Genomic DNA, 13,775 nt, shown 5'->3' with positions numbered 1-13,775 from the left:
AATCAGAAACAGGCTCCAGGCTCTGAGCCATCAGCCCAGAGCCTGACGCGGGGCTCGAACACACGGGCCGCGAGATCGTGACCTGGCTGAAGTCGGACGCTTAACCGACTGCGCCACCCAGGCGCCCCTAAAATTGTTGCTTTTAAAGTCTTTTCTAACTTGTAAAGCCTACTAAGTGGTAATTATGTTTTTATATTTATCCTCCTAAGATCCCACCTTCAAAGAAGAGGCATGAAAAAGGACTCTTTTAATTTTATCTTCTGATTTTTAAAATGGTTAGGATTTTTAATATAAACTACATATAAATATGATAAAAATGAAACTTGATTTGACCAAGGAAGAAATACATTAAAAAGTAGAGAAGTCAGATTAAGGTTCATTACTGCATTCATTTAGAGAGTATGGGAAAGACATGGAAAAATGTCAGTGTTAAATAATTAAAACACTGAATTATTAGTACTGCTAGATCTCTTGCAAGCACTTCATCATTAACATGTGACTTACATTTTGTTCCAGTTTGTCTGCATAGCCCAGCAAGATTACTGCCGTATTCTCAACCAAGTAGAAAAGAACATGCAAAAAGTTGAGGAGGAAGGAGAAATTGTTATGGTAAAAGAACACCGAGAACTTGATAGGACCGGAACAAGAAAGGGACACATCGTCATTAAGGTAAGATAAACTTGCCTCCATCTTGTGGGAAGGATTTTTTTTTTTTTTTTTGTAGTATCCATTAGTTATGAGAACTTAAGATCCCTCCCCCCATTTTTACGTATGATTTCTCTTAAAAGTTACCAGCTGTTAAAAAGATCTTTATACTTCCTGATGAACAGCAGTTTGATAAATTATTATATATATTACTACCCAGTTCATCTTATGTTGAAAACGTGGAATTATGGTACCAAATAGGTATTATTTGTACGAGATAGTGATTAAACCTTTTGTTACAGGGCACCTCAGAAAGATTAACGATGCATTTGGTGGAAGAGCATTCAGTGGTGGATCCAACATTCATAGAAGACTTCCTGTTGACCTACAGGACTTTTCTTTCTAGCCCAATGGAAGTGGGCAAAAAGTTATTGGAGTGGTTTAATGACCCGAGCCTCAGGGATAAGGTTGGAAAATATATTGTAGTTAGGCTTTTAAATGTGAAATGTTCAGATATAACCTTAAAGATAGTTTAATATATATATTTGTCACACCAGTTATGTTCAAATTAGTTTTTAATGTTTATTTTGAGAGAGAGAGATTGAGAGAGTATGCGTGAGGGAGGGGGGCAGGGAAAGAGAGAGAGAGACAGAGACAGAGAGACAGACCCAACCAGGCTCCACGCTCAGTGCAGAGCCCGACCTGGGGCTTCATCTCACGACTGTGAGATCATAACCTGAGCCAATATCAAAAGTCAGACACTTAACTGATGGAGCCACCCAGGCACCCCTCAAGTTATTCTTAATGGAAAAAAGAGAATGCTCTTTTTAAGCAAAAAAAAAAAAAAAGTGAGACACCTGAGTTCCATTGGAATCCGCATCCTCTGTTGGGCAAATGGTCAGTGCATTCCAGATGAAAGTTACAATTTTTAAATTGGCACCAGAGCAGCATTTTATTGTACGTGTTGCTGGTCTGTAGGCCCCAGTAATATAATTCTAAACAGACTTCTTTAGCGGCTCTTGAGAGCTCTTTCAAGGCCAGATTGGATGATAAACTACATACCCTTTTGAGGTGTAAGAGTTAATCATAGCCTATACTCATTTCTCCTTTCCCCATGTGACAGTCTGATTTACATAAGGCAGACATGGGAAGGCAGGTAGGAAAATCCAGAACAGCAGACCAACAGTCAAAAGCCCCCAAGCTCTACTGCTGGTCCTGCCCCTAGCTAGCTCTGTGGTCTTAGAGAAATCATTTGGACAGCAATGCTTTTCATTTCGTGTTCTGAGAGTCACAAGCCTAGGCTTGTTCAGCCAGGCTCTCCAGCCATCAAAACTTGGTTTGAGTATTGCCTTTGCCATGTACCTTAGGTGTCATCTGACCCTCCTGTCAGTCATTTATTGACTTGTAAAATGAATAATCGACATCTTTTAGGGGTTATTGTGAACATGAATAATAGAAGTGAAGTTCTTTATGTAGTACCTGGCTCAGTACACTTAATATGTATTAAAATACATCATACGTTTTAAAAATTGTTTGGTGGTGGTGGAAGTTGGTAATATTCAATTTATGATTTATGAATCTCTTTTCTTTTCTTTTAATGTTTATTTTTGAGAGCAAGTGAGCAAGCAGGGGAGGGGCAAAGAGAGGGAGACAGGATTTGAAGTGGGCTTTGCACTGACAGCAGAGAGCCCAACGTGGGGCTCAAACGCACGAACTGTGAGATCATGACCTGAGCCGAAGTCGGATCCTTAACCAACTGAGCCACCCAGATGCCCCTGAATCTTAGTTTTCTAACCTGTAATAGGCTACTAAGACTTTTAACTTGGCTTCTCAGCTGCAGAATTTTAATTTTATTAAAAGGTTGGTGTTAGATATGTTTCAAGGGAGATGTGATCAGGGTTTCCAAAATTTGAAAAATGGACAATAGTGATCGTAAATGACCAAAAATTAATATAAATATCAAGGCTTGACTCCTGAGTGTATACTAACTATAAACAGTATTTAACTGTAGTTAAAAATTAACTATATACCATCACCTTTGTTTCTCTACTGCTAGAATAATGTGCTTAATTTTCTCACTTTGATTAAAAGGGGAGATGGTTTGATTAGAGGTTAAGATGTTTGAAAAAAAAATCTGTGGAAAATGTATGTTATTTAAAATTTAGAAAATAAAACATAAATAAAACAAGTACTTTTATAAAGTTTCAGTTATACTCCATTTAGTGAGATTTTGTTGAGAATTCACTTTATGCTAAGACTTGTAATAAGTCTTAAGGATGTCCTGAGAACATAACAGATAAAGTTGTGCACATGGAACTTATAGTCTAATGAATGTCACAATCCTCTTGCTGGGTACATCACAAATAGTCTGTAACTGTGTGTGCATGCGTGTGTGTGTGTGTGTGTGTGTGTGTGTGTTTGTTGGTCTGTATAAAGGAGGTGTAGGGCTCTGTGAAAACACATGTGCAGTTTAAGAAAAGTCTACTCATTTTTCCTGAAGAATTGGCAGTGTTAAAAGCCTCCTGAATCTTAATGTTAGCAAGTAAGATGTAATTCCCAATAACTTCCAGCTAGCTCCTTCCTTTTTATAACTTTTTCCCTTATAGATCTTTCTAGGCTTAATGTTATTCATTCCTTTTGTCTCTTCTGCCCTCTACTGTTATTTTTTAGTTTCTGTCTTCTTTTGTCTTATATTAATTTATTTTGGTTTTATTATAGCTTTGTTTTTATTATGACCTTTTTCAAATATATTTTGAGAGTAAACAAGATAGAAGAAGTTAATTACTATCTTTCACAGATTCAAAATCCTTCTTAGCAAAACAACAAAAAGTCTATACTCATAATATAAATATACATAATTGCAGAAGGTCATTTTCTTATGAATAAAATCCTTGCTGTGAGGGTTTTTGTTGTTTATTTTGTCCATTGTTATTAAGTAAATTGTTCAGTATCTTTTTTGAAATGACTTTAATTGCGGATTTTTAGCACTAAAAAGAAGAAAACCTGCTAAAACCATTGATTTTTCAGGTTACACGGGTAGTATTATTGTGGGTGAATAATCACTTCAATGACTTTGAAGGAGATCCTGCGATGACTCGATTTCTAGAAGAATTTGAAAATAACCTGGAAAGAGAGGTAATATTTTTGATGAAAAAAAAGTCATCAATTTTAAGTTCATTTAACTCAGCCTATTTTTGAAACCACTCTTTCTGAACTTTTATAGAAAATGGGCGGACATCTAAGGCTGTTAAATATTGCATGTGCGGCTAAAGCAAAAAGAAGATTGATGACATTAACAAAACCATCCCGAGAAGCTCCTTTGCCTTTTATCTTACTTGGTGGCTCAGAGAAGGGATTTGGAATCTTTGTTGACAGTGTAGATTCAGGTAGCAAAGCAACCGAAGCAGGCTTGAAACGAGGGGATCAGGTATATTTCTAAATCCAAACTGAAGAGTGATTATTGGTGCCTTTTTTCTTCAATCAGTTGGGATACTGAAATGAATTTCATAATTTTATTTTTTAGATATTAGAAGTAAATGGGCAAAACTTTGAAAATATTCAGCTGTCAAAAGCCATGGAAATTCTCAGAAATAACACACATTTATCAATCACTGTGAAAACCAATCTATTTGGTAAGTATTTTTGCATACTTTAATCTGTCTACTTTTGGTCTTTTTTTCCCCCACATTTATGTCTTAATCATGAAAAAAGTCATTTTTATAAGTAATATTTCAAATATAAGAATCAAAATATTTACAGTAAAATGCATAGATGCAGATAATTATGTAAGCATGTATGTAGATCTAAAAATCTAACTTGAGGACCATAAAGATTATTTTTATTGATAAGTGTTTAAATACCTATTATTTTTAAATACCTAAAGATTTAAAGAGTGTATTTAACTTAGTGTGAATGGAAGTGACAGAGCAACACAACAAAGAAGATTCTTGTGGTCATTCATTGGAGTAGTATTTTTCCCTGGGATTACAGTTTTGATAGTTGAACACTTGTCACCTGTTCCTGAGTCCTACAATTTCCTTTGAATTGTTTGGATTTATTATAATGGGTGTTTTATGGTGTTTATTTCCATTTTAGTATTTAAAGAACTGCTAACAAGATTGTCAGAAGAGAAAAGAAATGGTGCCCCTCACCTTCCTAAAATTGGAGACATCAAAAAGGCCAGTCGCTACTCCATTCCAGATCTCGCTGTAGATGTAGAACAGGTGATAGGACTTGAAAAAGTAAATAAAAAAAGTAAAGCTAACACTGTTGGAGGAAGAAACAAGCTAAAAAAGATACTTGACAAGACTCGGATCAGTATCTTGCCACAGAAACCATATAAGTAAGTGTATGAATTTTCTGTGTGTTATTTTATTGTGTTAAAATGATATGCAAAGGTAGTGATATAATTGATGTTTACGCATGTTCTCAGGTTTTATGGCTGACCTGTCTTAGAAGCAATATTAGTAATGATTTTAATCTCATATGTTTGCCACTTACTTGCCCAACCCAAGCTTTATTAGAGATAGTTTAGCATCTCCTCGTTTTTTTTTTTTTTAATCATTTGTACTTAAAAAAAAAAAAAAGCATGTTTGTTTGCTCATGTTTCACCCATGGTTTGGAGTTGTTTTTGCTACATTTCTTTGTTTCTGGATATCTTGTCGACCATCACTGTCTGCCCTTTGTCAACCAAATCATTGCTTCTTTTGGTTGCTACTATTCATCCTTGCCATTTTCTTTTTTCCTCTCTGTTTTCATTTATTTAACTGTTTCCAAGATATCACCAACCAAGCACAGAACTCCTTTCCTTCCTTCCAGTTGCCTGGACAGTCAGAATGTCAGGTATATTGTTGAATCTCTTCTTGGCTGCTTATTTATCCCAGGAGCTCAGACTAGACAAAGTTATAGGTGTCACACTTTTTTAGTCTTGTTTGTTTGCCTGTTTGCTTGGTTATTTCTTCATTTTAGCTCCTTCTTAGTCTAGAGATCTTTTATAAAATTCAATTACCATTAGCCAAAGTTTTTTTTTTTTTAATGTTAAATAACATTGATGTACCAAATGCATTTATTACATATTCCTCAAGCTACAATGATAGATAAGTTGCAAAACATGTAGGTATTTTCTTTCTTTGATAATTGAATGGCTCTTCTAGAGGAACAGTAGATATTCAGAACTACATCAAACATTTCTTAAATTCCATTTCAGATAAAAATTTTTATCTACAGATTGGAGAGATATGGTCCAAATATAGTATTGATGGGAGAGTCAAACTTGTGTTGTCCCCACTGAATATAATAACTGGTGGTTTTGTATCAGTTTAAAAAGACTTCTACAATAGAGTCCTAAGGATAAGCAATGAGTATGATGATTTATTTATAGACTTGAGAGCATGTTTATATTGAGTAATTTTTAAATAAATGATGGATTAGGCCCGTTAGCATTACAGAAAATAGAAATTGATTTTTAAAATGACCATTCTTGATAAAAATTTTAATATAAAATGGGCAAAAAGAATTACTTAAATGTAGAATTATTAGCAGCACAATAACAACAACAACACAATCTGACAGTCATATTGGACCATGAACCTTAAAAAAAAGTCAAATAAAAGTCAGCATGACCCTGGCAAGTATTAATAGAAATGTGACATGGAAAAACTGGGATATAAGCCATCCACACTACAAGACATTGGCAAGGAACACAGTATGAGAATATTATGTATAATTTTGTTTTATATGTATTTAAAAAGATACTCAAAAGCTAGAGAAGGGAAAAGAAGATAATAAGATGTGTTGGTTTTTAAACACTGAGGAAACATCTTAATTTGTATTTAAGAAAATGTAAGCTGGTGTCTGAGTCTTGGTTTTGGCTCAGGTCATGAGCTCACAGTTTTGTGAATTCAAGCCCCAAGTCGAGCTAGAGTGAAGCCTGCTTGGGATTCTCTCTCTCTCCCTCTGTCTCTGCCCCTCTCCCACTTGCACTGTCTCTGTCTCTCTTGAAATAAGTAAACCTAAAAGGAAATGTATGTCTCATTTTAAGTATTTTATTGTAAAAATTATTTGAAATAATTCATGTATATAATGCAACTGAAATGAAAGAATTATATTTAAAAGCAGGCTTGGGGCACCCGGGTGGCTCAGTTGGTTAAGTGTCTGACTTCGGCTCAGGTCATGATCTCGAGGTTCACAAGTTCAAGCCCTGCATCAGGCTCTGGGCTGACAGCTCCGAGCCTAGAGCCTGCTTCAGATTCTGTATCTCCCTCTCTCTCTGCCCCTCCCCCTACTTGTGCTGTGTCTCTTTCTCCCTCTTTCTCAAAAATAAACATTAAAAATTTTTTTTTTAAAGTAGGCTCAGTAAACTGTAGGATCTATTTTATGGTATGATAGACTTAATACTAGTTACTACTTAAATTTTGCTCTCCTAGAAATCAAAGATTTTTACAAAGATTTTTTTTTTTTTTAACAAGGCCATTAAACTAGCCAATCAGGCAGATTTTCTAGATATGCCGTGTCCCTCCCTCCCCACCCCTAACACTGTCAGTATTACAGAAGTTATGATGCTGGATGGTGGCAAACTGGCAAGGATAGGTATGGGAGAGGGATGTGAATAGGGTGAGAAGAAAAGGATGAGGCAAGAGGATTATAGGAGTCAGATCTGGTTGTCAGGTAAGTAGAGAAAGAGTGATGAATACTGAGAAAAGAGAGAATAAGTCAATAGACTATAAAATCAACAAAGGCTAAAAAACAGTTTCAGTAACCATGAGAAGAGTTGGAGAGGTCGAACAATAGACATGCTCAGAGAGGGACTTGTCTGAATTACGTCTTAACTATAAAGTAGTTCCAATCCAAGAGAGTATCCTCATGTCTGTGGATAACAGATATATAGGCAAGAGTTATTAGATCTTCATTTTAGGTGTTAAAATGTTGCTGAGAAACATTTCTTAAGAAGGCAGCTCTAGTGTTTTTAGCCATTTGTGGCCACTGTGACCCAGTTGGCTCTGTATCTTTGGCCCGAGCCCATAATAGTTGTCTTATGTCATGGATTATAATCTGATACTTTTGGCAGTAAAGATGGTTTTATGTGGTTGAGAAATGAAATTCTACTAATGTGAAAGTTTTAATGTTTCACAGAACATTAATATTTCTCATCTTTATGTGCATGCCTATATGTGTTTAAATGGAAATTGGATTTTGTCACGGACTTACCTATGAATTTGGAAGAATTTACACTAAAATCGTCTTTAATTGTTGGCGACTTTAAAAGAAATATCTTATCCTTGTTTCTTTAACTTTATAATTTCCATCCCCCCCCCCACAAAATAAAGAATGCTATTATATATATTTTTTAATTATCATAGCCATTAAAGATAGTAGGTATTATGATCAGGCTCTAATTTCTGAGAACCTAACTGATGCTAAATGTCTTAATTTTATTTATGTCACCTTGGACACCCAACCAAAGAGTTTTCTTTCTCTTCATTTCTAATTTCTAGAAATTAGAACTATAACCATTTGCTGATGATCTAGTTGTTTTGTATGTGTCCATGTTTATTATTTTAATTTTAAAGTCTTTTTTGGAAATAGTGTGCCCTTCAAGTCTAGAAATTTTTAAATGTTATTAAATCATGTTTTTAAGAATTGTCCACAGTAACACGTTTTATAAAGGTAAATGAGTTTGTAGCTATCAGTAATAAGGAGTATTTCTCTGGGAATTTAAATGTCTAACTAGAAATTTTGAGTAGAGAACTAAAAATAAAAAATGAGTCATTAATTTCCTTTGCCTCTTCTTTGATGCTAAGAAATATTACCATGGACCCCTGCTTTTTTATGCTTTGTATAATTAAGAAACAATCCCGGTGTCAGGGTTTCTTTACATTTGACTCCATAGTGATCTCATTTATTTCTCTGAAACACTGGAGAGTGAAATTAGGACAGTTTGGATTTTTCTCCTCTGTTTTACTCCGTTTCTTCAGTTCTTAAAGATCAGATTATAAAATAATTTATCATTCTGATACATAAATCACCAGTCGAGTGAGACTAAATACACTCTTTTTAATGTGCTTATTCTTAAATCTATTTCCAGGAGTAACTAGAGCTTATCTTTTTTTGAAAATACTGAGAGAGTACTATTATTCTTTGTCTACTGAAAGAGGCATAGGTTTTAGAGGGACATATGCTTAAGAAACAGCAAAGTAAGTTGAGTTAGATACACTTAAGCAGTAGTTGCTACTGAATTTTCAACCAGATTTATTAATGGTACCTTTAAATGAGCTGTCTTATACAAATATGTTTTATTTATGGTCTGTGTCTATTATATATTGATGAGTTATAACTTTTTACTTGTGAATCATTTATTCTCTAATTTTTTTCTTTGTTCAGTGATATTGGGATTGGTCAGTCTCAGGATGACAGCATAGTAGGATTAAGGCAGACCAAGCACATCCCAACGGCATTGCCCGTCAGTGGAACCTTGTCCTCCAGTAATCCCGATTTATTGCAGTCACATCATCGCATTTTAGACTTCAGTACTACTCCTGGTGAGCATCGCCTGTGCTGCTTTTGTTTTCTTGTAGTAATCTCTTTTCTTCTAACATATGGTAATGCTGTATGCTCTTGGTTTGGCGTGGATTGTGTCAAATGCTCCAAGTCAGAATGAGCCTTAAATTTCAAACCACTGGAATCAGTTCTTTCTTATTCTTCAGACTAATTTGATAGGATCCTGGGCAAATTAATCTCTGAACGTGTTTTCTCTTTCATAATAATAACACATACCATGCCGGTTATTACTAGGTCATGTTAAATAAATAGAGTAAGAGGAATATATTAGATTAGCTTAATGGGATTTTCAATAGAATAAAGATGAACTTTAGATTTAAATTTTTCCCTTTTTTGCTACCAACCTGAGAATTTTATGTGCTGCTGCTGTGTACTGATGTTTGTATTTGTGGATCATTCAGGTGTCTGTGGGGAAAAATATGTTCATGCAGCAGATCAGTATGTTGACTTATAGAATCTTTGAAGAAGGATTGTAATGAGGGAGAGATGCAAGTTTAGCATTTATCTTTTCTAGGGAGGTTTTCCTGATTACTTCACTTAATTGTATTACCATATGCTAAAATCCTTTCCACTTACATATGGCTTTTCTTTCCCCCAGACTTGCCAGATCAAGTGTTAAGGGTTTTTAAAGCTGATCAGCAAAGCCGATACATCATGATCAGTAAGGACACCACAGCGAAGGAAGTAGTCATTCAGGCCATCAGGGAGTTTGCTGTGACTGCCACCCCGGATCAGTATTCGCTGTGTGAGGTCTCTGTCACACCTGAGGGTGTAATCAAACAAAGAAGACTACCAGATCAGCTTTCCAAACTTGCTGATAGAATTCAGCTGAGTGGAAGGTATACAATATATCTGTCCTATTGGATTTCTTTAACCCCTCTTCAAACCCACACCAAAGTCTAAGAGATGAACACTTTCAAAGGGTTTTTAAAATGAGTAATACCCCTGCAAACGAGAAAGAAGACTTATCCCGTTCTCCAAGAATTGGTGAATCAAAGGAAATGTACCCAGTAGACTGCTGACCCTCACAAGGATCTCTTAAGACCCTTTTGAAAAGGAGGGCACTGTGACCTGAATATTGTTATTGGCTATCAGGGCACAAGCAGTCACTTCTTACACTGGCTGTAGGACACCAGGCTGGTGAAGTCACAGAGCTAACACTGATTCTCTTTCCTGGATGTGTACATTCACAAACATGTTTTTAAATCATATTCTGTTGTCAATTGCTCCTGCCTACTCAACTTTTCTAGGAGCTGCAATTGTTTAGATGGAGATATCAATGACCATGTGGCTGGCTAATGCTGCCTTTTATTGTGTGCTACACTATGAAAAATACCTCGCTCTAGAACAAACTTTTGGTTGCTTCAGAGCTTGGTCTCCTGCTGCAATAAGTGCTTCTATCACATATTACTGCAGGGTAACATTGTACCTGATTTTGTCAGTCTCCTGAATTTCCCTTGATAATACATAATGTGTGTCCTCAAACCACAAATTAGTGAAAGTTGAAAAAGCAGTTACCTTTTGGCTCTAATTTAAAGACTAGATTCTGCACTCACTGAATATTAAGGAGTTTCATAAATCACATTTTTTCTTTTTTTCTTGCTGGATGGAGTGTTCTTTTTGCACTTGAATTTTCCATAGTATAAATCTGATTTAATTCATTCAAAACTTCCTTTTTCTTGCTATCAACTATAACGTTATTACTCTTCTTCACTTTTACTTTATTTCCAACCCTGACACCAGCAGTTACTGTTGTTTTAGGAGATCAGTTTTTCTCATTATCATTTGAAGGCACATTGCTATATCTGTAACCATGATGGAGTTCTACAAATCTCCATTGAGGTGCAGATTCATGGCTCACAGTCAAGAAAATTATATATGAATACATGTCATGGGCTTCATGAGTAATCAAAACTGGGAATGTTCAATCTGTGGATGTGAAGGCCTCAAGGTATGTGTTTTCCGTCAAGGTCACTTTGGTGAAAGATGCAAAAGGCCAGTTTGGCAAGACTCCCACTGGGCTCATTCTGCTTCTGTCTTTATGGAATTTGGCTTAGGAAAACATCTGTCTACTAAACCAAAAAAACAACCCCACAGGGCAAACATCTGGATTCTATTTTCAACAAGTTGTTTACAAAGAGAAAGGAGTAATAATGAGTTCTCATCTCTGCCACTGATAGTAACTACTCATTAATATTTGGGAGCCTCTGTTTCCTCATCCGACAAGAATAATACCTGCCCCACTTACTTGTAGGCTTTTTGTGAAAACCAGATATTTAAAAGTTAAAGATCAGGGTGCCTGGGTGGCTCAGTAGGTTAAGTGTCCGACTTCGGCTCAGGTCATGATCTCGTGGTTCATTAGTTCGAGCCCTGCATCAGACTCTTTGCTGACAGCTCAGAGCCTGGAGCCTGTTTCAGGTTCTGTGTCTCTCTCTCTCTCTGCCCCTTGCTCCTCCCCCTCCCCCCAAATAAATAAACATAAAAAAAATCTATTTTGGCATTATTGTACTCATAGTATCAGATAGAAGGGAATATCTTACAGGTTTCTTTGGTATTTGAATAAGTTGGTTCAAATTGGATCACGTTTACCTATTAATAGTTACAGACTCTCTCTGGGAAAACAGGGTGATGACCTGTGTCTGATCTCTTCTGCCTTCCTTAGAGCCTGTTTTCTTATTTAAACTGAAATTTTAAATTGAGCTATTTTCTGTCACTTTTAGCAAAAATTCATAAAATGATCTGGAAATCAGGGAAGGGCAGGAGAAAAATACATGACAACTGGTACAAATGAAATGACATGTGATTTATTAGCTCCCATCAGTGACTTCCTGATAGGTGATTCTATGAGCTGGTGACTGGGGCAGCAGCTGAATTCTCTGTCCTTGCACAAGAGAATTCTTCCATCACTCACAGTCTGTTCTTGCAAATGTTGTCTACAAAGTAGCATCATTCTTTCAAGTAATGTCATGAGACTGCTGCTTAGGCTTAGAATTGTGTGTTTTTCACAGGTATTACTTGAAAAACAACATGGAGACAGAAACTCTTTGTTCAGATGAAGATGCTCAGGAGCTGTTGAGGGAGAGTCAAATTTCCCTCCTGCAGCTCAGTACTGTTGAAGTGGCCACACAGCTCTCTATGCGGAATTTTGAACTTTTCCGTAACATTGAACCTACTGAATACATAGATGATTTATTTAAACTCAAATCAAAAACCAGCTGTGCCAACCTGAAGAAATTTGAAGAAGTAATTAACCAAGAAACATTTTGGGTAGCATCTGAAATTCTGAGAGAGACAAACCAGCTGAAGAGGATGAAGATCATTAAGCATTTCATCAAGATAGCACTACACTGCAGGGAATGCAAGAATTTTAACTCAATGTTTGCAATCATCAGGTAAGCGAGCATACAGGTCCTAAGATTCAATTCAGTTTGCAGATCAAAAATACACATCAGTCCAGGAACACCGTATAATTTCTATAAATGTAGTAGCTTTTGATTGAATCATGTTGAACAAGTCCTTTTCTCGGAATCCAATGATTCTTAATTTAAAGTCTCTGGTGAGCTACATGTAGAGCCCAGAAAAGCTATATTCACTACTTTTTTTAGTTCTGCGACTTAGGGCAAATTATTTTAATTTCTCTAGACATCAGTTTATTTCTCATAAAGGAACAGTGCCCCAAAGAAGGATCAAGTAGGTTCAGTGATATTATGTATGTGGACTTCTATCAGCCGGCACAAGGCAGATGCCCACTAAATGTTCATTTTCATTTTCTTCCCGTGTAAGTGCTTATACTGAGGCCGGAAGACACTACAAACTGAAACAATTAGCAATATTGCTATTCACGGTGATTATGAATCCTTGTCTCTCACTAGGAGTTTGATCATATTGTCATTACTGTTAGGACTTTTATTTTATTCCTGTAGGATACTTGGCCAGTCTGTTTTATCACCAGCCTCCTATGTGCCAAGCGCTTCTCTGTGCATGGAAGCAGAGCTGCAAAACAGATGCTACCCTCATGATACTTCACATTCCAGTTGTTTGTCCATAATGAACAGACTAGAAGGGTCTGAAGGGTAATAACCCTTGGCCCTGACCCTGCTTCTGTCTTCAATTCTCATTATCCAGAATTATTAGTAGTTTCTTATGAATCCCATAAATTGCTATGTATATACAGCATAAACACAGAGGTATTATACGTTTATAAACAATATGCTATTTTTACTTTCTTTGTTTCGTAAGAATGAGTCATTTAATTTCCTTTTTTTCCTTTCAGTGGCCTAAATTTGGCACCAGTGGCAAGACTACGAACCACCTGGGAAAAACTTCCCAATAAATACGAAAAGCTGTTTCAAGATCTCCAAGACTTGTTTGATCCCTCCAGAAACATGGCAAAATATCGCAATGTCCTCAACAGTCAAAACCTGCAGCCTCCCATAATCCCTCTATTCCCAGTTATCAAGAAGGATCTCACATTCCTTCATGAAGGTAAGTATAAAGTAGATTTTCTGTCTTCACTTGTGGAAGCACACGATAAATGAATGTGATAGGATTCCCTTTTTCTTCTTTGCCAATTA

At 36.1% G+C, this 13,775-nt stretch overlaps 1 protein-coding gene across 14 annotated transcripts in view; it reads left to right on the top strand.

The window, feature by feature from the left end:
• The window catches only part of RAPGEF2 (Rap guanine nucleotide exchange factor 2), a 247,548-nt gene that overhangs the window by 219,542 nt on the left and 14,231 nt on the right, over positions 1-13,775 (top strand). For all 14 annotated transcript variants that reach the window (XM_043566367.1, XM_043566399.1, XM_043566348.1 and 11 more), the window contains 10 exons: positions 517-669; positions 948-1,112; positions 3,673-3,780; positions 3,869-4,072; positions 4,169-4,277; positions 4,741-4,987; positions 9,025-9,182; positions 9,800-10,040; positions 12,210-12,593; positions 13,475-13,686. In XM_043566367.1, the coding sequence (XP_043422302.1) occupies positions 517-669; positions 948-1,112; positions 3,673-3,780; positions 3,869-4,072; positions 4,169-4,277; positions 4,741-4,987; positions 9,025-9,182; positions 9,800-10,040; positions 12,210-12,593; positions 13,475-13,686 (1,981 nt within the window). The remainder of the gene's footprint in view (positions 1-516; positions 670-947; positions 1,113-3,672; positions 3,781-3,868; positions 4,073-4,168; positions 4,278-4,740; positions 4,988-9,024; positions 9,183-9,799; positions 10,041-12,209; positions 12,594-13,474; positions 13,687-13,775) is intronic.

The sequence above is a fragment of the Prionailurus bengalensis genome, chromosome B1 (assembly GCF_016509475.1).
Source record: "Prionailurus bengalensis isolate Pbe53 chromosome B1, Fcat_Pben_1.1_paternal_pri, whole genome shotgun sequence".
Taxonomy (NCBI): Eukaryota; Metazoa; Chordata; class Mammalia; order Carnivora; family Felidae; genus Prionailurus; species Prionailurus bengalensis.
The sequence above is the reverse complement of the archived record's forward strand: the minus strand, read 5'-3'. Positions and strand labels throughout refer to the sequence as shown.